The sequence below is a fragment of the Leptinotarsa decemlineata genome, unplaced genomic scaffold, assembly GCF_025532065.1.
Source record: "Leptinotarsa decemlineata unplaced genomic scaffold, Ldec_3_MD MMD2_tig00002974_RagTag_RagTag, whole genome shotgun sequence".
In the NCBI taxonomy this organism is placed as follows: Eukaryota; Metazoa; Arthropoda; class Insecta; order Coleoptera; family Chrysomelidae; genus Leptinotarsa; species Leptinotarsa decemlineata.
Window position 1 is genome coordinate 7381401 of NW_027412578.1, and position 23604 is coordinate 7405004.

The window sequence follows — 23604 nt, forward strand, 5'->3', positions numbered from 1 at the left end:
CATCTTGTGAAACGTCTTTTCAATGCACTTACATGTGATTGGTCCGTCGGAAGAATGAGGCGAATTCTGGTGGTAATTCCTCGTGTGAAAGACAGTTTTGAACTTTAACAGATCAGAGTGTAGTGAGATCTAGTATAATTTCAACTGTGAAAAATTACCCCAATGAACAGTGTATTTGCAAAATATTGATCATACGATAACCAAAGATATATGCAGATAATAATAATAATAATATTTCTTTGCCAAATCTTCTTAGATTCATTACATTGATTATTGAAAAGCATAAATGTATCCTGAGTAGTTTTATGAAAAGTGACCAAATAAAAACAATTGCCACTTAGGTTCACAAGGAACCTGTCTTTTGAAAATATTCAAGACGTTTTTCTTTCAGGCCTAAATCCAACCTATGTGATACTATAATTGATGGGTCGTCAGTCAACTTCGTCAATAATCGGTGATTGAGTTTTTCAAATCATTACCATGGAACCGAACTAGTATTGGGCCTGAAATTTACCCATGTGGAATCCTCAAACTGATACACTGATTCATTATTTACAGCATGGCATGCGAAAAATAGTATTAGTTTAGGTAGTTTCCACATTTTCATCTTGCATTCATATAAAAACTTACATTTGTGATTTGGCAAAAATTTTTGAATACAGCTATTTATACAAGATATCTTGGTGGGTATCAATATCCTGCCTGTATTGTCAAAAATCCTGAAGTTTCAAATTAAAAACCATGTTTTCTCTGTTGCCTTCTGTTCAATCGGGTATTTCGGAAAGGATATAGTTGTGCAACCGCTCTTCTACATATTGCGGATGATATAATGAAAGCAATAGATCAAATGAACGGTGTTAGTCCTACTAGATTTCAGTCGGGCGTTTGATACTATTGATAACAATCTTTTGTTAACTATTTTGGATTCTGTTTAAAAATCTGTTTTTCCGTTATAATGGTTTTTCTGCTAACGCTCTTGCATTATTGACGGACTATTTGAAAAATAGACAGCAATTAGTTAGTACATAGAAATACAACTCAGATATCTTATATCTCAAATCAGGGGTACCTCAACGATCCATACTCGGCCCTTTATTATTCTCTTTATATACATCCAATTTACTACAGACTCTTCACACTTGTCAGGTGCATTTATTTGCTGATGATACTACAGCTTTTCGCCGAAAATGGTAGATAATGTTTATGACATTATCAATGCAGATATAATTAGATTTGTGGAATTGGCAACGAACTACTGTTTATTTATGAACCCTGGTAAATCAAATGTAATGATCTTTGCTCCAATATTTCACCGTTTCAGAGTAAATAACTCTGTGAATATTTGCATCCGAAATAAGCCACTAGATATTGTTAGTTAAGCAAAAAATCTTGGTGTTTTGATGGATGTACATCTGAGATTTGAAAAATTTATGAATAATCTCTCACAACGTGCCTATTCCGCTCTGAAAATCATTTATGATAACCGACATATTCTGCCTTATTATGTGAAAACGTCCTTATGTGAAGATTTGGTGCTTTCAGTTTTCAATTATGAGGATGTTCTTTATGGTCCATGTTTAACCAATCAATACAAAAATAAGATTCAAAAAGTTCAAAACTCGTAAATTTTTGGTATTGGTCGGCGACACAGAATCTCATATGAGCTTCAAGAAATTGGATGGCTGAACATGGAGAAAAATAGGTTACTTCACGCTGTTAGTTATTCCATAAAATGATTGTAGCAAAAAAAAACCTTCACATCTTCATGGGAAAATCACATGTCGTACGGACATCCATAACCTGAATATTCGATATAAAAATATTATTGCAATGCCAAAATTCAAAACCGAAGCGTTCAGGCGGTCTTTCAGGCACCAAATTTGTCGAAAATATAATCATGTTCCCAACCGCCTCAAAAAAACAAATTTCACTAAGTTCAAAACTAAATATAAAGACTATTTGTTAGACTGAAATTGAATAAAATTTTCGAAATCTTGTAAGGAATATGTGAAGTAAACTCTTTATGTAACGTGTTTATTCGTATTTATATTATAATATCATTATATAACAATCACAGTTTCATTTCTGTTTTTTTTCTTTTTATTTGTTCCCTTTTCAGAGTTAAGTGAAGAAACATTTTCCGTGATGTATTTCATTACGGACGATAAACTTGGTTTTGAAATAACAAAGGCGATATAATCATTATTTTCATTATCAATGCGCCAGCATTATCAACCAATGACCACTCCCCACACCGTGGGGTAAGTGATATTCGGGTCCAAAAATCATGTGCCCTGATCAAACGCAGTGAGCCAAGAATGACAGCATTCTGCATCTGTGCGGCTATGATTTTAAGATTCGTGAGTAGAGAGGACATCATTCCACCGAGGACTCCAATAATCAGAGCAACCATCTTCACAGAGTGATCTGGATAGAGTCTGCGGAGTTCGAAGAGAAAATCTCGATATTTTACTCGTTTTTCCTCCTCTTTTCTGACGATATCCGTCTCGCCAGGAGCTGAAAACTCCACGATAAATATCGTTTTGCTCTGGTGGTCAAGAAGGACCACATCAGGCTCATTAGCTTGTATGAGCCTGAGGGTGGGGAACGAATAGTTCCAATGAATTCGGCACTTCTAGTTCCCCACAACGGATTCAATATCCCTTGGAGCGTAGGACAACACCGGTGTTTCGACAATACCGTAAGAGTGCCGTAGATGGTGATATAGCACTCTAGGGCCGCGTTATGTCGATGGATATAGGCCGAGACCTCATATGCTGGACATGCTGATAGCAAGTGCATTAGGGTTTCGGGCGCCTCGTGGCAGGCCCTGCACCTTGTGTCGGGAACCTCTATACCCATCACGCGACACTGCGGTATACTAAGGTGTTGAAGACAACATCCTGGCAAGTCATGATGAACCCCTCAGTTTCCGACTTCAGCCCACTCGACCTGATAAAAGCGAAGGTCAGGCGCTTTGATAAGCCAAGGTCTCCAATGTTATTGAAGAAGACCCCATGCATTGGCTTATCCTTGTGTTTCCGCAATAGTAAGGTGATCTCTGCGGCTTTCATCTGAGCTTTTTGCTGAACAGGTTCCAACTCGGAGACAGAGCTGGAGTGTTCAAGTTTAGTGGCTGCGGGTGTTCATAGATATCCTTCCAGAAGAATTCCACCTGATCAGCGGTCAGCGGATTATCCACAACACGTGGAGGCTTGGAATAAGCGAGAAGGTTTCCCGCGGAACCTAAGGTTTTCTGCGATACTTCTCGTTCGCCTCACTAGTGACTTCTTAGCAGCCACTAGCATTCGTATCCTATCAAGGCAGTGCTGTTTGGTGGTCAGCAGCACGCCTTGGCTTAGAGTGTGATGAATACGTCGTAGATTGGCGGCTATTCGCCGCACTGCGGGCGTAAAAGGCCTATTGGCCGCCCTGTACTCCATCACACATTGGATACGACGACGTCTCGCCGACGTGATCTTTGCCTCCATCTCGTGTACACGCCGTTCAATATTCCGAACTGCAAGGCCGGGATTTCGTCCTTCCGATTCGGAAAGAGATCGGACGACGTTATACACGGCGGTGTTGATTTGCCGAATGTCAGCTTCTTCTGTTAGAACACTGTGAACCTCCGCATCCAAACAAGCCAGTTCTTGTGGCTACAGGAGCCTAATCCTGTGGAGCGCCCTGCGTGTTCTGATTGACTCCATTGGTGACATGATGCGAGTCTCCTCTCCAGCCGTGCCAACGGGTGGTAGAACTGCCACTTCTACCACTTCATTAGCAGGCTGGGGAGGAGCTATATAGCCCTGTCGCCGAAGATAGGATACGTAATCCCTAAGATTTTGGGCGGAAAAGGCGGCATGCTCCGGATGTGTTTCACACCACAGAGCATGCAATCTCGTCATGTACCCTCTTCGCGCGGGCTCACTACTCTCCTAGCAATGCGTAAGGTTATCTCTCAGCTCATGCGTCCACTCAAAGCGCCCGTTGTCGTTGTCAGGGTTGTCGTCGGTAGACAAATCATCGTTATGGACCCCACCTTGCCTCTGACCCCTCCGAGCGGGTCGATTGTGGGGGCCTCTTCCTTGATTATTGGAAACCAAGTGTTGGGCCCACCGGGTGGTTAGCCCTGTGAACCCACGGCCGGAATCGGAGGGAGAATAGAGTTCTCCTTCTCGGGTGCGCCTGGGCTGCCGGTACGGATTTGCACCAGTTGCTTGTGTAAGTGGTGTCGCAACTCACCAAAGGCCAAGGGTGTTAGTGGCCATCCCTGCTTATTTATTATTATTATTATTTCCACTGTAGTGTGAGCCGGTCAGTCCCTATCCCCCGAATCCCCGATACATTCTAGAGGGCGCACCAGTACTATCAACCAATGACCACTCCCCACACCGTGGGGTGAGTGATCATTGGGTCCGAGAATCATGTGCCCCGAGCAAGCGCAGTGAGCCAAGAATGACAGCCTTCTGCATCTGTGCGGCTAAGATTTCTGCCTTAGTGCGACACGCCGGTATGATTTCAAGATTCGAGAGTAGAGAGGACATCATCCCATCAAGGACTCCAATAATCAGAACAACCATCTTATTATCATTATTATCATTATTATTATTTCCATCTGTTGAACGATAACTTCAGTTCATTACAATTTTGTTTTCAAAACAATAATTCAGTTTACTCAATAGTCTCAAATTCATTAAGAACTATTTGATGAGCTAAACTTGTTTCTCTCAGTGTAGAGATAAATCACAGAGTTGAATTGGATAATTTCTCAGTGTGAATATAGGTGGGATCTGCCATTCTCAACGTCTTGAGATTTCAATACACAAAGGCCAAAAATTTCGAGAAAGCTGTGGTATCTCTATTGGATGTGTATAATCTGTGGTATTACCCGTACTGTATAAAAAATCTCAATACGTGTTTCATCATACAAGAGCTATGAAAACACGTCAAAAAATTTGTTGAGTGAAATACGGATTGCATTTTGCTGAAATATTTTGTGAAAGAATCACCATAAAGTGTTACCAAGGTGTTCATTATAAGTCTTCATTGAGTATTGGCTATTTATATAACTTATAAATAAACAACTTGATAGTGAATTTTCTCATCTTTTGAAATAAGTGTACCCATGGTACATACAGGTATAGATTAATATAGAATTTCAGTATATCTGAATATATTATTCACTAAGTTCCATGTTCCATGTGAGAACCACACACTCCGTCAAAATCTGTAATTGAGTCCAGCAAACTCAAAATTAATCATGTTCACCTAACCTCAAACTTTTAAATACCTTTTCATACTAATTTCCCAGGGAATGAAATTTTCATCTATTCACTCGCTTCGCATATACTATCAACTGAAAAATTCCCCGTAAAACGAAAATCTCCACCGCAAAATGGGTGTTCATCAAGATTTAATGGGTCGAAAATTTAAAACGAGAGTATTAGCGCCCGCTAAAAATGGAGATTTAATTGGTTTGTAGAGACTAGGTACGGACACTAAATTTCCTTTCATGCCCAAATTTTCTTTGTAACGAATTTTTAATCACTTCATGTGATGTTCTCACTTCTGGATTCATTTCGAGTCTGATACTTAACAGTCCAATAATTTCTCCGTAATAACGTATACACTCAATGCGCAAGAATTAACGTTTCGTTTGCAGTCGCTTTGTGTGAAGTTATGCGACTGATAAGAGGCCTAGAAGTCTGTCCTATGTATGAATAGATTTGGGAAGCTGAATAAACTTATTGAATGAATGAATCGATGGGTTTTTTTGTGAAAATGTATAATTATAAATTCTTACTACGAAGCGCTTTCGACTCTCTTCATCATCAGTGCTCAGTTGTCAGGTAACAGAAAGTATCGAAAATGAGGACATATTACATTTGTAAGATTTGATTCATATAAAACTAATTAGCCTGATAGCCAAAGAAAAACATTTTCTGATTAATTCGGCCGTTACTTGATGAAGATCCGTAGTAATTTCAAAAATGTAGTTTTTGAAAACCCGAAATACATGTTACAGATTGAGGACATGTGGCTCGGCCAAAGTATGATTCATATCATACCAGCAAAAAAGTGCTGGTTGAATTTTCATTTGGAAATCTATCAGTGAGAGACCAATTCAGCATCAATTATTTTATCACTAAGCTCAAATATATATATATATATATATATATATATATATATATATATATATATATATATATATATATATATAATATATAATATGATGAAACCAATTACCTTTTTGGCCATTATCTCATTTTGTTCAGCAACTTTTCCTGATAGTTTGAAGGTTGGTGAAGTAACACATCTCTATAAAAACAAAGACAGTAATGAAATGTCTAATGACAGACCAATCACAGTTCCTATGTCCCTGTGAAAAATCTTTGATTGAGAGCTTTTTTGGAAGTAATTAATATTTTAGATCAGAATCAACATGGATTTATAAACCATAAATCAACAATTACGGCCATAAATTCATTTTATCACCATATTGTGAAATATATTTGGGGCAGGCGAGTGCCCTGTTAGAGTGTTTTGCGATCTGAGCAGGGCATTCGACTGCGTCAAACATTCATCCTTATTAGCTAAGTCAGCCAAATACTGTATATGCGAAAGACCTTTAAATTGGATAGAAACATTCTTGAAGAACAGGAAGCAATATGTCAGTATTTTCTATCGTAATCATTCAGGAGAGCGTCATATCAATGAATATGAGTCAAGTAGAAGTCAACTATGGGGTACCGCAAGGTTCCATTTTGGTACATGTACTCTTTATATTATATCTAAAAGAAATTGTACATTCATGCCAACGATACTTCATTTTTGATATCTGGAAAATCAGATCTGAAAAGTTAGATGACGCTTTTGAATTCAAATATATTAGTATTCTGAATGATGCTAGCAGATGGTTCACTGAGAAGTTTTTATTTCTGAATAGCACTAAAACAAGATTCATCAGATTTCAAAACTTTTTAAAAAATGCTCTCAACTCAACATTTGTAATCAGAGCAGGTGTGTTAAGCAAGATTAGACAGTTGAATTCCTAGGAATGTATCTTGATGAAACCCTGAATTTCAGAAATCACTGCATATATGTTTCTAATTAGTTGAATACACTGGTGTACATGCAAGAACCTACGTACTGTCCTAGATAAGCAACACCTCATTTCTGTTTATTATGCACGAATAGAGACACGCCTACCATGTGGAATAATTTTCTGGGGCTGGTCCGCTTATGCTTATAAAGTTTTTCTGATACAAAAAAAATCATCAGAACAATTGCAAAGGTATCTATTACCTACTCACGTGTGGATTTGTTAAAAAGTTTCAGGTTATTAACTTTACCAAGTTTGTTTATCTTCGAACTTTCTGTTTATGTTTATTCAAATAAATGCTTGTTAAAAACAAACACCAAATAAATACGCGGCAGAAGAATAATATATACGTACCATATAATATATATAAATCAGGATGTAATTCTCCTAATATCGTAGGGCCACAACTCTTCAATAAGTTACTGAATTATATTACTGGATCCCCTACCTTGAATGTTTTTAGAAATTGATTGGTAGATATGCTCGTGAAGAAGTGTATTTTTTCTGTGGTTTACTTTTTGTCCGAAACTAACGGGTGGAAATAACTTATATTCATCCATTTTTCAATGTATTTTCATTGGGTGAAATGATTTCTGTATATCCGACGAATCTCATACAGTATATATTGTCAAATGGGTAATACATTTTTTTTTCACCATTGTGTGTGCTGGTCTGGCCCTATCCCACGAAGACCCGGTACATTCGAGAGGGCGCCCCAGCATTATCAACCAATGACCACTTCCCACACCGTGGGGTAAGTGATCTTTGGGTCCGAGAATCATGCGCCCTGAGCAAGCGCAGTGAGCCAAGAATGACAGCCTTCTGCATCTGTGCGACTGAGATTTCTGTCTTAGTTTCTCCTCCTCTTTTCGGTCTTGCCAGGAGCTGAAAACTCCACAACAAATATAGTTTTGCTCTGGTGGTCGAGAAGGACTACATCAGGCTTATGAGCTTGTATGAGCTTCAAAATTTTCCAATGTGATCAACAATAAGACAGTTTCATTGTGGTCGGGATCGTTTTGAATAATATTACCTGAAAAATAACTCAATTCTCTCATAAAATTGCCTAAAAATAATTCCTGCTCAAATAATATGGAGTATATAATGAAATTTGTTGTACACTGTTCAAAGAGACATACTGGCATTCACAATGTCATCTCTTCAGAAACTTTCAGAAGAAAAAGTAGAGAAAGTGAGTGGTACAAAACAAATTGGTTTACCAATGATAGAATTACTAACAGAAGAAATAGGGTATATCGTAAAGCAGAAGTAAATTGGAAATTTCGAAAGATTTCTAAATAACTCAATATCAATTATTCACCAGAAAGTTTTAGAAAAAATAACACGGTAGCAGAAATAACATGATACAATATGGAGAAAAGCAAAATACAAATTTGTCAATAGGATACAATTTGAATGCACCTCACAAAAAAAATGGAAAACAAAAAAAAAAGTAACAAAGGAACTAAAATTGTAATTGTAATTGTGATAGCGGGTACAACATTTTATTCGAATAAAGAGGGGAGATGAGGCGGACATCGATTCAAACACAACAATACTACAAATATTTCAGCTATGGCCTACAAGAGCCAATGTGTCGAAGAAGAAGAAGAAGAACTGAAAACAGATTTCGACCGAAAGGAAGGTGGTAGGTTGTTATAGAATTCAGCTATTGTATATGTGAATGACCTATTGAACAGTTCAATGGAGTGTCTAACAACATGGATCATTTTGCGCCTGATGTTCACTACATGAACATCAGTTCGATAAGTTATTCGTTAAGTTATTTTGTTATAGAGGTAGGTAGGTGTTCTATTGACAATAACTTTATGAAATAATGTCGAGGAATGAAGAGTCCACCTATCGTACATTTTCAGCCACCTGACTTTTATGAGTGTATGAGAAATCGGTTCCCTTCTCTTGATATCGTACAAAAATCTCAAATGAAAGTTTTGAACTCTTTGAATTCGTTGTTGATAATTTTTATTCAGAAAATAATTATACACTACGCCACACTGGTTGAAAATAGATAGTATCAACGAATCACAAACATGCCTATGGGGGTATAATACTTCCATTTCCCCAAATGCTCTTTGAATCAATGTTGAAGTATGTTTTTTGAATTTGAGTTCATCATCGATAAAAACTCCTAGATTTTTAACCTGATTTACAACCAGTAAAACAGTGTCATCAATTTTCATGATCAGATCGCTAAGTTTCGATCTTGTGACTTTCCTTCCAAATACAATCACAGAGCATTTGGAATTACTAACTTACAGGGCATGTTTCTTCGATACATTAACGAATTGATTCAAATCCTCATTAATGGTATTTTCGCTTTGCTGTACAGAGTCAGTAGTAAAAGAATAATACAACTGTGTATCATCGACATACATATGATATTTGAGTTTTTTCAAACAGGTTGTCAAATGAGAGGTGTGAATTATGTAGAGGATAGGTCCAAGGATTGAACCCTGTGGGACACCTGAAGAAGTATTCCATGTAACCATGAGTAGACATTCTTTGAAGTATTTGATGTCACACATAATCAATTGTTTTGAATGTATCCAAAGTCACTGTACCGTATCCCTCAACAAATTAGAACTACAAATGTGAAATGCAATGAATTTCTTCGGTATATTTTGTATTCAATGTTACAGATCTGACAAAATCCAACTGTTAGTTGTGATATTCATGGTAACCAGTATATATAGTCAAGATGATTCAATCCCAAATCTTTCGAATGAATGAAAAGGATTAATGTTTCCAACACTACGACTTCTTTCATATGATTGTCATTCATGTACCATTATTACGTTTCCTCTCCCAACAACCATTTATTGTAGGTTATTCTATCTGTTACATCATATAAATTTTACACTAAGGCAAATCACATTCAGAATCGTCAGCTGAACTGAGACACAAATTTTGTTGATGAATGAGACAATAAAGAAAACCCGATTGGAAAAAAACTAAAGATGTATGAAAGAATATGAAGTTGCGAATCTTCAGTGAAGGAATTGATGGATGAATATAATCTGGTACGTAAATAATATTTCTCCAATATTTCTGCTCTTTGGGGGGACTTTCTTCTATTCAGGTAACTTATTCTGTTTTTCGTCTTCAAGAGCGAAATTAAAAGTTTTCTGTTTCTCTCGACAATAACAGTTTTGATTTGAAAACTTTTCAGAAGCTGAAGGAATAACAACTCTTCAACTGTCGTAATGAAACTCAGTTCATATTCTTATTTCACTTATAATAATGTCGAGGCAATATACATCTTTCTTTCCAGTTCCACAATTCGATGAAAATAGAAGTAAAAATGTAGTGCATTTTTGTTTGTTTTGAAATAATCCATCAGTTGGATATTTCTCTAAGCCAGCGTTTCCCAATTTTTTTTGCTTGGGGACCACCTTCATTGTGGAATGTTTTTCGTGGCCCACACATTGAAAACTATCAAGTATAATTATTATTACTAGTAATATTTTTATTTTTATCATCAGATTCTATATCTGGGTTGAAAGCTTGAAATGCAGGTCACTTTCCACACAAAGCCTATTTCTATAGGTATTTTTTTTAAATATACCAAAGTGGAGAATGCCCTCTCACACTTTGGTGGAACCACACCAAATGTGGTTCCAAACCTCTTCAGCTCTTTCAAAGCTATGTTCGAAAGAACTGGATACTCTTTCCTAGCTTATATCCAAAATGGGAAAAACAATTCTAAAGTAATGAGTATTTTTAATCTGTTTTCGCGACCCACCCAAATTGCTCCCGCAACCCATAGTTTGGGAACCACTGCAAATGATGATAAGGTACGAAACTATTTTTTTTCTATGCCGTCTTTCTGCCACTGACTCTTTTTCTATTTTTCTTTCATGAAACTTATTTGTTAATGTCATTAAAGTGACTTGGATATTTTACATTTTCTGTGTTTCCACAGAAAAAAGAGTTTGTTGAATAACTCTCAACATGTATCATTTATAATTATATTTCTTTATTTTGTATCAGAAGCCCGATGAAGAGCTGGATTATTTCATGACAAGTCTAATATAAAACACACGGAAATGTTCAAAAACGTGGTGCGAATAAATGTTTAATTCTATCATCATAAATAGCTGGTCGAAACTGCGCTCATCAGTAACACTAGGCTGAACCACAAATGCATTACTGGACTCAACTGTCCTTGAAGGACAAGCTTGGTGTAGTGAAGGCGATGATATACTGAAATGAGAAATGTTCATTAATTTATTCATAAATAACATATCTCTATAATTGGCCATCATTATCGTGGGATCATGTTACAAGTGGAAAATATGTTCTGGTGTAGCTCGTTACTCAAAAAGCGAATGTGTTTCCTCAAAGAAACCTCTTTTATATTACTTCTCGAGTTGGCGTTGCATTTCCACAAAGTTTATTAGTTTTCAAAGTCCTTGCAGGAGTTCACGGCATATCAAATTATTTCTCGAAATAGAATTCATTTCCTGAGTATGCTCAGTTGTTACATGGAGACGAACAGTGACGGAAATATAATTACCTGGATCGCGAAAGAAAACTGGGCATTTCTAAGGAAATAGAATTTTAATAAGAATGTTTTCCAGTCTGACAACAAAATGCGTTCATTGAAATTCTCTTCATTACGATGACGACGAACGAAAATATTTTGTATAGAAAACATTTTTTCGGCGTCCGTCCGGGAATTATAGGTACTCACTTCTCGGGCGGTTTTTCTTTGAGAAAGTGAAATTTTTTCTGCTTAGCCCGGGAAGAATCACATCATTGTTGTCTTTGTGAATATGAAAATCTGAGTAGGTATGGGTTCAATATATGTAGTTAATCATTATTATAGCAGCGAAATAACGACTCAAATGAAGTAAATTACATATCTTTGATACAATATAACATGGTATAACAACAGTTATGTTGATTTGGTAAATAAGAGACAGTGATATGCATACAGTACACAGTCAGGTTGACAATAACATAATAATAATAAATATAAATGAAATCGAAGATAAATCATTACACATAAGATGACATATCAGGTAGGTAGGCACATGGTTGGTTAGTTGTTTGAAAATGTCAATTTCATGGGGTATAAACATGTCTCAACTAAACAAAGTTTTTAAAATTTTTTCAATATATTCCCATATTCCCGACCTTCCAGGGTATTTGAGAAACCTTATTAATCTACATTTTGCACGAGTTTCGACTTTTGAGGGTTGACTTCCATAGGGGGACATTTTGATTTTTCATTGTTTGCATGGTTTTCGCTCGCAATTATCGCAATATCGCAGCGGCGATTGTGAGTTTTAAAATGTGCTTTATGGAATTTCTAATATAGCAGTTACTGCTGCAGTACAATTAAGGTGTGAAAATCGAAATCCTGGTACGGAAACATTTATGATTGATTCTAGAAATGAATGGATATGAAAAAATGCAAAATTATTACGAGGGATGTGATTTTGTGTTATTTATTTTGTTCGAAAGTCTTATTTTAGTGAAGAAACATATAAACGAGGAAAATAATAAATTTCAAAACATATATACAGAGAACATTCGTTGTAATTCGATAAGAAAACCTGTTGCTGTATAGACATATGTATATTCACAGCCATCTGATACTCCACATAATAAATTACTAGTGGACCACAAAAAAATGTTTGATTCAGCCTGTTTTTATCTACAGTTTTGGGAATTTTGGATTGGGAATGACTCCTAGCAAGGAAAAAAAAGTGGTACTGAATGTTTTCTTTATTTTTTTGGCAACCGTCTAAAAATTACCCACTCCCCGGCCGCTATTTTTTGGAAAGTAGCATTTTTCAGTACTTCCCGGACTGAGCCCGAGAAAATGTCATGGTTGTTGTCACTGTGAATATAAAAATTCTGATAAGTATGGTAAGAATCTAATAATTGAATCAAATATCAAAAATTACACAGACCATAGTATCCGTCGAACATCAGCGAAGTTATTTGCTGATAGTGGTGGAAAAATCACAAATTTGAAAAACCAAGGTAACTGGAAGTCTACCTATGTCACTGAGTGATATATAGAAAATTCACTCACGAACAATATTCTCAATGTCAAGACCATTCAGAAGTCATCAGATGAAAACATTGAATGTAAGACAGAAACTTTACCTTCTCGTTCTGACTTCAACAAAAGACATTGGAATATACCATGTATTTGTAACTTATTATATCAATTCAATATCAGTAATTGCTCGAATGTTTATTAAAATATCATTATAAATAATAATTAGAATGTTTGTGAATTCCACTAGTTCGGACTTCCATTGTCTACTATATAAAATGATTTGAAATCCCTGAAACAAGTAAAACAGAATAATTAAAAAAGAATAGTTGAAAATAACAATTATATTAAGCAACAATAAACCTGAAATGAAATGATAGTGAAATAACCTACAAGTAAAAATATAATAATTGAATAAATAAAAATTAAAGGAGTGAAAAAAGAAAATAATAAAAATAAAAAGTGTAGAGATTCCAAGTCACGTTAGTTCACGACGTTTCGATTGTTGGTATCTACAATCGTCTTCGGGTGATGACTGGACTGATTCCTCCGAGAGATGACTATTTTATATGTAGGTTATTTCACTATCATTTCATTTCAGGTTTATTGTTGCTTAATATAATTGTTAGTTTCAACTATTCTTTTTTAATTATCCTTTTTTACTTGTTTCAGGGATTTCAAATCATTTTATATAGTAGACAATGGAAGTCCGAACTAGTGAAATTCATCACGAAACATTGTCAATCACCTTCAAATAGAATGTTTCTGTTGGTACATATCTTCTGAAAGCAACACAACATATTCACGGTAGTGTCTATATTCATACTTGAAACAGTGTGTCTCTTGAATAAAGACAAAAAAAACATTACAGAGAGTAGATATGCGACCCGTCAAAGTAACCATCTCAAACTACCATTACCATCTTCCAATTTGATGAGGATTCAATTATATATAACGGCTGCAAAATGTACAATCACCTTCCAAATAATATCAAAGATATACCGTCCAACGGCAACTTTAGAAAGCAATAAAAAAGTTCTTTCCGAGTTCTTTCGCAGACTTCCTAGTCTACGCATCCAAAAAACAGTATTTTCCGGACTTGTAACGTAAATAACCATCATAAGCACTGAAATTCCTCAAACCTTTATTCCGAAACAAATCTGACAACTAGAGATGGATACAGTAAGCCCTTCGTTTCAAACGTCCAGTCATATTCCAATTAAAATTATAGACCTTCAATCCGCGAAATGGAGATTGGAATATAATTCTATGATAACGTCCAATATTTTGGCAATTTAATTAAAACAACTTTCTTTACCTAGCACCTGTCTGCATAATTTCGATTGCAACATTGCTCTTCTCTAATACGATCTATTAACCGTTCTTAATCACGAGTCCGAAGAGATTCCTATCGTGAACCCTTGGATCAAATTTATATCGTGATCAAATTATTATCCAAGCTGGAAACTCGAGGGTTGCAATGGGAACTTGCTAGGTCCGCGGTAATAAGATTAAATGCTAGAGATTCTCTAGCTCACTGATCAAATTGCCAAAATATTGGACGTTATCATACAATTAGATTTCATTCTCCATTTCGCGAATTGAAGGTCTATAATTTTAATTGGAATATGATTGGACGTTTGAAACGAAAGGCTCATTGTATCCATCTCTAGTTGTTACATTTGTTTCGGAATAGAAACAGTATATGTTTTTAGATTATTCGGTTAGATTATTTGAACGGAAATTGCTACTCAGACGGATTTGAGACGCTTGGAGGAAACATTGTAAAGGATTCCGTTGAAAAGTTTGGGTTAATGAAAAACTCCTTAATTTTTCAGCTATTATGGAAATAGAATGTTGGTATCCTTACGGCATTGGATGAAACTGATTTCATCAGCACCGTGGTCTCATGTGACAATTCCCAGTAATGCTCAGAAGGCAAATGATTAGCAAAGATCTCAAATTGTAATTTGATCATTTCCTTTCAGCCCTCCAAATTTCCTGGCAAGGATGGTATATTCCCGATTCTAGTTGAAAACTGCGTGAAAGTATTTCACTTATTTCTGTATATCTTTATAGAGCTATTTGTTTAATGGTATTTGATCTCGAGCTACCATGATATGGAATTGTATACCCCACAGGTGAATGTGAATGACTATTAAAGTTGGCAGCAATAAAACCGGTACAATTATAAGCCTAACGTCTCTTTTACTGAATTTTTCATCACCCTGAACAACCTTCAGGTTGCTTATTGAACCGACGAGTCTATAGATTTGGCAATACATAACCTTCTACAGAAAATCACCTAATCCTTCAATACTGAAGAGATTGCGGTGACCCGTATTTCTCCATATGGAAGAAGCATTTGACAAAGCATTACCAGAATCTATCGGATTAGCTTTGACTGAAGAAGATATAGAATCAGTCATAACTGGCTAGATCTCTGTCATGCTCGTGAAAAATACAATATCGACCCATCGAGATGAGGCCATTGGGTTCAGGATCGCCAGAGGTTACTCTCAGAATGGATTTTTTTCTTTTTGTGGTTATTCTGATGGATAGTCTGCTTGACGATATCGAAAAAGGATACGTTATTAGATCTGCAAGCTTATTCGGATGATATTTCCATTCCTGCAAGAACTAGGTCAGGACTGACAGCATGTGATATTCTCCAACGAATGTTGGACAAAGCTCATAGTTGGTGCTGTAAAACTCTTCACAAGAAAGAGGAATCTGAATTATTCATTTTCTCCTATGATGAGGTTATTTCTTTCACAGTGGAATTAAAATATGTCGGTATCACCCTTGACAAAAGTTCACCTGGAAAACTCACTTAAGAAAGGTTTTACATTGAGCCAGACTCATCGAAAAATTTGTGGAAAATATTTGGGCTAAGATACCAAACATTGAATAGATGGAATTGATTGTTGAACCTAAAACATGTACAGAACAATTGTCAGGTGGCCGAAAGCTTCACAGCAAGACTGATGCGAAGTTATCTGATGTACAGTAACACGGTAACCTGAATATTTCGTCGAAACCTGTCTCATCCTTACATCTGTCAGAAGATTGATAGTAAATGAATAACATACCTACAGAATTGTGCATATTGCCAATTGCACGGAACACGAAAATCTGAAGGGAAACAAACACTGCTGAGGAGAGTTGCCGATTCATACAGTCCTAATCCCGAGTAAGGATGATTGAGTCCTTCAGAGAGAAAAAATACTGGGAGCAGGTAGCTATTACTTCATACACGTGTTCAAGTTCTGGTGTAGGAGTATATATCCGCAGAATCAGAACGGATATATCGATATTTCAGAACGATATTTCAAACGTGAATGTGTGTCATTCATTTGTGATTGGAAAAATGGCAGGATCCAATCTCACTCATGAATCATTGGACTGTAAGAGGAGTGTCAGACTATCAGGATTGTCAGACTCATTCTGAAACATGCAACAATGTTACTATAAAGAAGAAAAAAAAGAAATAGCAGAATATACACGAAAAAGATTAAGTCCACCCTAATCGAACATGTTAGCATCCACCAAAAAGAACGAGAGTCCCAAATTTGTGATGAATAAATACAAATCAAGAGGTTCAATATTTGAGAGATGAATTGGATGACATAGAACCAATACCTAGGAAGTATAGGCTACTCACAAAAAGGAGCAAGATTAAGCATTGGTTAGACTATTGAATTTTTTTTTGGTCTTGTTAAAACTGAAGAATACCTGGTGGAAGTGTATGTTAGTGTATTAATCAATTTGAGGCCGCAACAAAATGAGTGAACCAATATATTTACAGACACTGAAACCTGCCAGACCTTGAATATATTGAATATGTAGATATGAGTATAGACTGGGGCTACTACACTGGTTGTCCTGGATCCCAGAAATCACAAAAAAAAAGTGATTATTTCAGTCACCAATCATCAACGCAACACTTCTTTCCAGAACAAGCTCCAGGGTCGTGAAATCTTCGGAATAGAATTATGTAATTGAGAGAATGCAGCTGATGAAATATGTGGACGAATCCTTTTCGAATGACCATTTGAAAAACGAAGTAAATCTGCTCTTTGCAATGGAGCAGAGATTGGTTTAGAATAATTGAAGATCTACTCGTTGTGTACTATTCGTCTAGAGAACGACTTAATGAAATTGGGTTCATGTTCATGGTTTTCTATAGTTTCCCGTACAAGCCGACTGTGGTAACCATGATCGGGAGCAAGTAGTTTCATATCTTCAAACAGTATCTTCTGAGCTTATTCACTAAGCGCGTGTTTCGCTACTGTGTACCCACGGATCTTTGGTGGTACTGAACTTGTCCACAGGTGCATGGTATACGATATACCCTCGCAGCTGATAGTGGATATCTTTCGTCTTACGCAGACCTAAGGCTTTGTTGTATTTTTCTGGTGAGCTTGAAGGATGATTTCATTTTATGCTTCCCTAAGATTTTTCCCATTCTGTCTGTAACCCTAGGTTACTGTAGAAATGCACGTGCAACCGTTTGAGTTTCCTCCCTATTTTGACCTGTGGAACTCTTCAGTTTCATGGGCTGGTCGTTCTCCTTTATACTGTTTCTGAACGATCTCAAAGCCACTTGGATGGTGGTTCAGAAGTGCATGCAGATATCTGTCCGTTTGTGTTGGTTTTTGATACACTTTATGTGTCAGTCATGTGCCTTGACTTTCGACTAGTACATTTAGAAGAACTATCCGTTTTTCCCAGTCATCTGTGAATCATCAAGAGTAATGAACTCCTGGCAAAAGCCAGCCCCTCGTGCTGGCGAAACGTTATGTTCTAAATAACGATGGCTTTCAAACCCGAATAAAGATAGTAACAGTTGGCAGCAACTTTTGAAGTTGACTGTGACGAGAATATGGAGAAAACTGTAATAAGCTTATGAGGTTTCATAATTTTTTGAACTCAGAAAGCTTCCAAGCAGCAGCAAACAAAAAATCATCCGCTTAAACCATTATATGGGTTCATCAATATATCCATATTGATAACTTGAAGAGACAATGGAAGGCTAGGTTATTACAGAACAAGTTCCTATTGAAAAATGCTATACTAGACATTTGATGGGATGTTCAAGGGCTAATTAGTATTCATCTTTCACAAGTTTAGATTTCTGAGAGTGGCCGAAGAGAAATGGCAGCTGATCAACTGAAAAATTCATAAATCAATCTTTTCGACAGAAATGAAAAATTACAGAGATCTCGGCCATGAAAATCGCACACTGAAAAGCCGATAGCCAAATTCCAACGACCCCTGGGAAACCATCACGAGAAACGTCAATTATCATTCAGCGCCCGGAGTTTATGTAAAGAGAATAATAAATGGTCGACGACAGCTCACGAGTGTCAAATCCACAGTCGAGTTCCGATTCTGTACGGCCAAATCGTCAACAAAGCAATAAAATATGAACGCCTACTCACCGTTCTGTCGCCGGGATGCTTCACGCGGCAGCTGAGCAGGGCTGACTGGCCCACGACCGCTGTGACGTTTCTGGGGCCGATATCGTCGAAGTACGGCCGCTGCGGAGTCGGCTTCATCGTATCCGTGAAGCGTGATTTCGGTCCAGTCTCGGTGTCCGGCGAAATTCCCAGGAGATGACGGGAAGCTGAAATGAGAGAATTCTAATTTTCAAATTTATACATTTACAGTGCGTTCGTTAAAGATTGAATGCGAGGCACACACATGACATGGTTTGCAATAGGATTGAATCACTAATATTTAGTAATTTGCAATACAAATTATGAAATTGTATAGAACTGAGCGACGAAAATCAGTATTAAGAGCTATTGATGAAATTTCATTTTGATTTCCACAATGAAATGTTTACAAAACCGCGATTATTGTTTCAGTTTATGGAGCAGTATTTGAATAATTACTTCCAGATCAAACTTTTCGTATTCTGAAAATATCAATACGATTCACGAACTGATCAGATAATTGATTCTGCTCTAGTTATAACAACTTGAAGAGAGAGGATGCAATAATTTTACCAACTATCGAGAGCAGAAAAATACAGGTGAAAATACATCATTGGTGAAAATAATTTGAAGAACAAGTCAATAAATCTATAAATATTACATATGATTTATTCTGGAGTGACAATGTATGATTATCTGGTATGTATATATTGAGTAAGGGAGCTATTCAACTCAGTATGGATTGGAACTTTTTGTATTTCATAATCTCCATATTTCCCAGGAGGTCAAGTTCCAAAACTTTTTGATCCATGGTTGTACTCCTGTTTTTTGTGTGGAAGTGGGTGACATACGTCAAATTTATATTTCCATTCTGAATATCGTTTCTATGTTCTCTTATGATGTTCTCAGAAACGGAAACACCATTTTGTATCTGAAAGGAATCAAAGAAACTCTGAAGAACATTCATTACATAATAAATGGAAGCTAAATCAATGGTAATGAACTGACAACAGCTTGATCAATATACATAAAGAGACTAGGTGATTCTTTTGAAACAGCACCTTCGGTTAAAATATCGAAGAAATCAATCTGAGTTATTCAGAATCATGGTTATTTCCAGTGCAAATTCGGTTTTAAAATTTATTATCAAATTAGCAATGGAATTCAAAGTATCACTCTTTGATTGAACCAAAATTGATTTCGTTCGATGTGAAAAATTCGTTCCAGAGCATTCCTCCGAACTATTAGTCTGGTGGTAAATCTACAAAAAATATCATACTTTTTGGACAACAAAGAATCCACCCTTGGTGTATTCATAGATATCGAGGGAGCGTATGATAAAAAACCTTTCCAACAATTACCCAGCAACTACATTCCAGAAATGTACCCCTGGTGGTAGGAGAATGGATACTCAAGATGCTCTCTAGTAGAACAATAAGTATTAATGTAGAAGACATCACAGTGAAAGGACTGGTCATGAGAGGGGTCCACAGAGAGGGGTCTTATCACCCCTTCTCTGGAACATAGTTCTGAATAATCTGATTAATCATTTTAACGAAAATGGATTCTACATAATTGCATACGCAGATGACATAGTTATGTCATCGAGATCTTCAAAAGCAAACTAAACATCTCTGAAGAGGTAAAATACCTTGGTACTATCCTCGACAGAAAGTCTCATCTACAGAGTAGAGCAAAAAGAGCTTACGTGGCTTATGAGCAATATCGGGGGACAGTGGGACGCGCATGGGGTCTTTCATCCCGTATGGTCACCTGGATCTACACTGCAGTGACTGGCTTGTTCAAACATCACAATAGTCATGAGAACAACACCAACCGCGGCAATGGAATTAATCACGTGTCTGACCCCTCTTGATCTGTACGTTAGGGATGTTGCGTTATTGGTCATGGTACGATTACGCACGGTTGGTGTTAACCTCGGAGTAGGAATGGGTCAATTGAGGCTGTACCTGTGGCGGGAAGCGCTAACTGCGCAACCTCTGCTGCAGGCAACAAGCGATGCAATTGAACCCAGGTTTCTGTTTAATGAACCCTACAGAATGAAAATCAAGCAGAACATAGGGTCACATGATACAAATGCAATATGGATCTATACATACGGCTCAAAAACCGAAGAAGGCTCAGGGTGTGGAGTGTACTCCAGATCACTAAGTCTAAGAATCAAGTGGGGATTGGGAAGAAATGCCAGCGTGGTCCAAACAGAACTGACTGGTATCTCAATCCCCACAAAAGAAATAATCAAGAAAGGAATTTCTGGCAAAAACATAACAATCTGCACTGACAGCAGACAAGCCCTATTAGCTTCGAATAGACAACGTATAACCTCAGGGCTAGTGTCACCAAAATTTAGCTAAAGCCTCGGTAGATAATAACATTATCCTGAGGTGGGTTAAAGGGCACGACAGGAGTAAAGGTAACTGCATTGCCAACTCTTCAGCCAAGGAAGCAGATGGACTAAGAATTTCAGAACCCAGTGGCACCTACGGCCTGATGACTTCGAAAATTGCGAGACTTGTCAAATGTTACACCCATGCTCCATCCTTAAAGAGATGGGAGGAAACCAAAGGATGTAATCTTGCCAGGATCACTTCGGGCGACCCTGGAAAGCTGGTGCTGAAAAAATATCTGGCAATGACCAGGAAAAATCTACGCCTAACAGTAGGATTTCTGACTGGCCACTGTCAACTGAGGAAACACCTCCATAATATGGGGCTAGTGAACACACCTATATGCAGGATGTGTGAACAGGAAGATGAGTCCGTCAGGCATGTCCTGTACGAGTGCTCGGTCTTATAGTCAATAAGAGAGTGTGTGTTCAGCAAGTCTTGGCCTACACCTGGCGATATAAAGTAGATGTCTCCCAGTGACCCACCTTCCTGGAAAGGACAGGATGGACGATGACCTAGGAGGACAACTCCTCGGGAGGATGTACAATGGGTCACATGTGGCGTAAGTACCGTGGGCTTACACTCACCCTCCCTACTCGACAGATTCAGATCATACTTTTTGAGTGTGTGTTTGCCGCAGAACTATTTCTGATTCGAAGACATTTCCTATTCATCCAATGAGCTCGTAATGGGAAACCCACTGAGTGCTTTGCTGGAAGAAATCTTCATGGATGATTTGAAACCAAAAATTGTCTTCATTTTTTGCATCCTTCCATGATCCTATCCTGGATTTGACAATAAAAAAACAATGATCACAATTCTCCAATTTTTCGTTAACCGTCTCATACGGATATCATCATTCATAATTTCTTTTAGTAGCATAATCTACAGCAAGAACTTCAGTAGCATAATCCACAGCAAGAATTCGATATGAAACAGATTGCCATCAATAATAAGTACGATAGCGATTTAATAGATTTCTCACTCTTTAAAAAACTATAGACAAGCCATAAATGAGAAAAATTATACAGGATGTTACATCGAAAATTTGCTCCCTCCTGTGAGTCCAAAACGGACGTGTAATCGTAGGGGGACTAATTTGTAGGAGGACTAATTCTGCTATGGAAATCACACCCGAAACTTCACCCCCTGCCCATCAGTAACTACCCCCCTATTTTTTTCAATGTCATATCAGAATCAGTCCTCCTAGAAATGAAAATTGACGTTTTCTTTGAAATTTTCGATAACATGTCTATTTCTGACTTACAGGGGGGTCAAGTTTTCGTTGAAACGCCCTGTTGAACGTTTATACAGGCCGATCTTTAAGTTGATCAAACTATAGCTATATCGAAAACGGTGAAGACTACATGGTTGGTTGAGTTGGACAAAATATCCTCATTTAGTAAAACCAGAATAACTTTTTTCAGAACGGAAATATCAATGTTTTTTTGCGACATTGGACAAAAATTGTGATTGTCGAATTTCGGTTTGGTGGCTATACTGTCTTTTTTTCCAACGATATGAAAAAATGCGAAGCGGAGGAGCTTCCAATATTCTTTAATGTTTGTTACGAATTGATATGAACAGATTTGCGAGGCGAAATTTGATTCAGTAGATCTTTGATCCGAAAATAATTCGTTGTAGTTTGGTCGGCTTCTCCATCGAGTCTGTGGAGTGAAAACTGAACAGAATCCAGGATTCCAGGATGCTAAAATATCAGATTTACACTTTTATGGAACTCTCTTTTGGGAGATCGAAGTCTGACTATGGTGTTTTATCGGTATGGCGTGCTTGATAGGGTTTATTGACAAGCGAGGAATAAAGTTGAATTAGAACCGCTCCTCCATTGTTGCGATAAATGTTTTATGGCGCTCATAGTTTGCTAACGCCTCATGAAAATAACTAAGTATTGTTTTCTATGAGAGATCTAAATATCATATGTTTAGGGAGGGCGCTAAATTGGTTTTCTAATTATGTGAACTGATTAATTTGTTTTGTTAGGAATGTACTCTAGTCTCTTCGTGATTAATAATGTGTCAACAGAAGTAAGATGAGAAGGAATAGATATACTCGCTGCGAAGTAAAAAATGAGTTTTCCCACTTTCATTTGTAACTTACGTTACGGCAGTTTCGTCTTATGGGGACATTCTCAAACTAATACAATAAACTGAAAATAAATTGATAATTTCAGCCTTTATATATCTGAACACCACTGTTAGAAATAACAGAGGTACTTAACTAAATTGAGTACCTAAATTTTGTTTACTTGTGACAATGTGGGTACGCTGATTTGAAAACCGATGAGTAAAATAGATCGATTTGATCATTTTCAGGTAATGCTTATGCGTATGAATTTCCATAGATTCCAAATAATTGCGTTTCTAATCCTTGCTTACATTTTACAAAAGTTCTCTATCGTTCAGATTCGGGAACTTGTGGTGGCATCCCAAGGAATGATTGGAAAACGTCGAGTCACTTTTACCTTGTCTCAAGGACCTTTCATGTTCAGCAAACTATTTTGGGAAATTTCTGTCACATTGTCCCACATAAACAATATTACACTCCGGACACTTCAGCTTATGAACTCCAGATTTCTTCATCTTTTCGGCTTTATTT

General features: G+C 37.0%; 1 protein-coding gene across 3 annotated transcripts in view; it reads right to left on the bottom strand.

Moving 5' to 3' along the window:
- The window catches only part of LOC111502416 (defective proboscis extension response 7), a 724909-nt gene that overhangs the window by 159161 nt on the left and 542144 nt on the right, over positions 1-23604 (bottom strand). For all 3 annotated transcript variants that reach the window (XM_074177365.1, XM_074177364.1, XM_074177366.1), the window contains one exon: positions 18584-18768. In XM_074177365.1, the coding sequence (XP_074033466.1) occupies positions 18584-18768 (185 nt within the window). The remainder of the gene's footprint in view (positions 1-18583; positions 18769-23604) is intronic.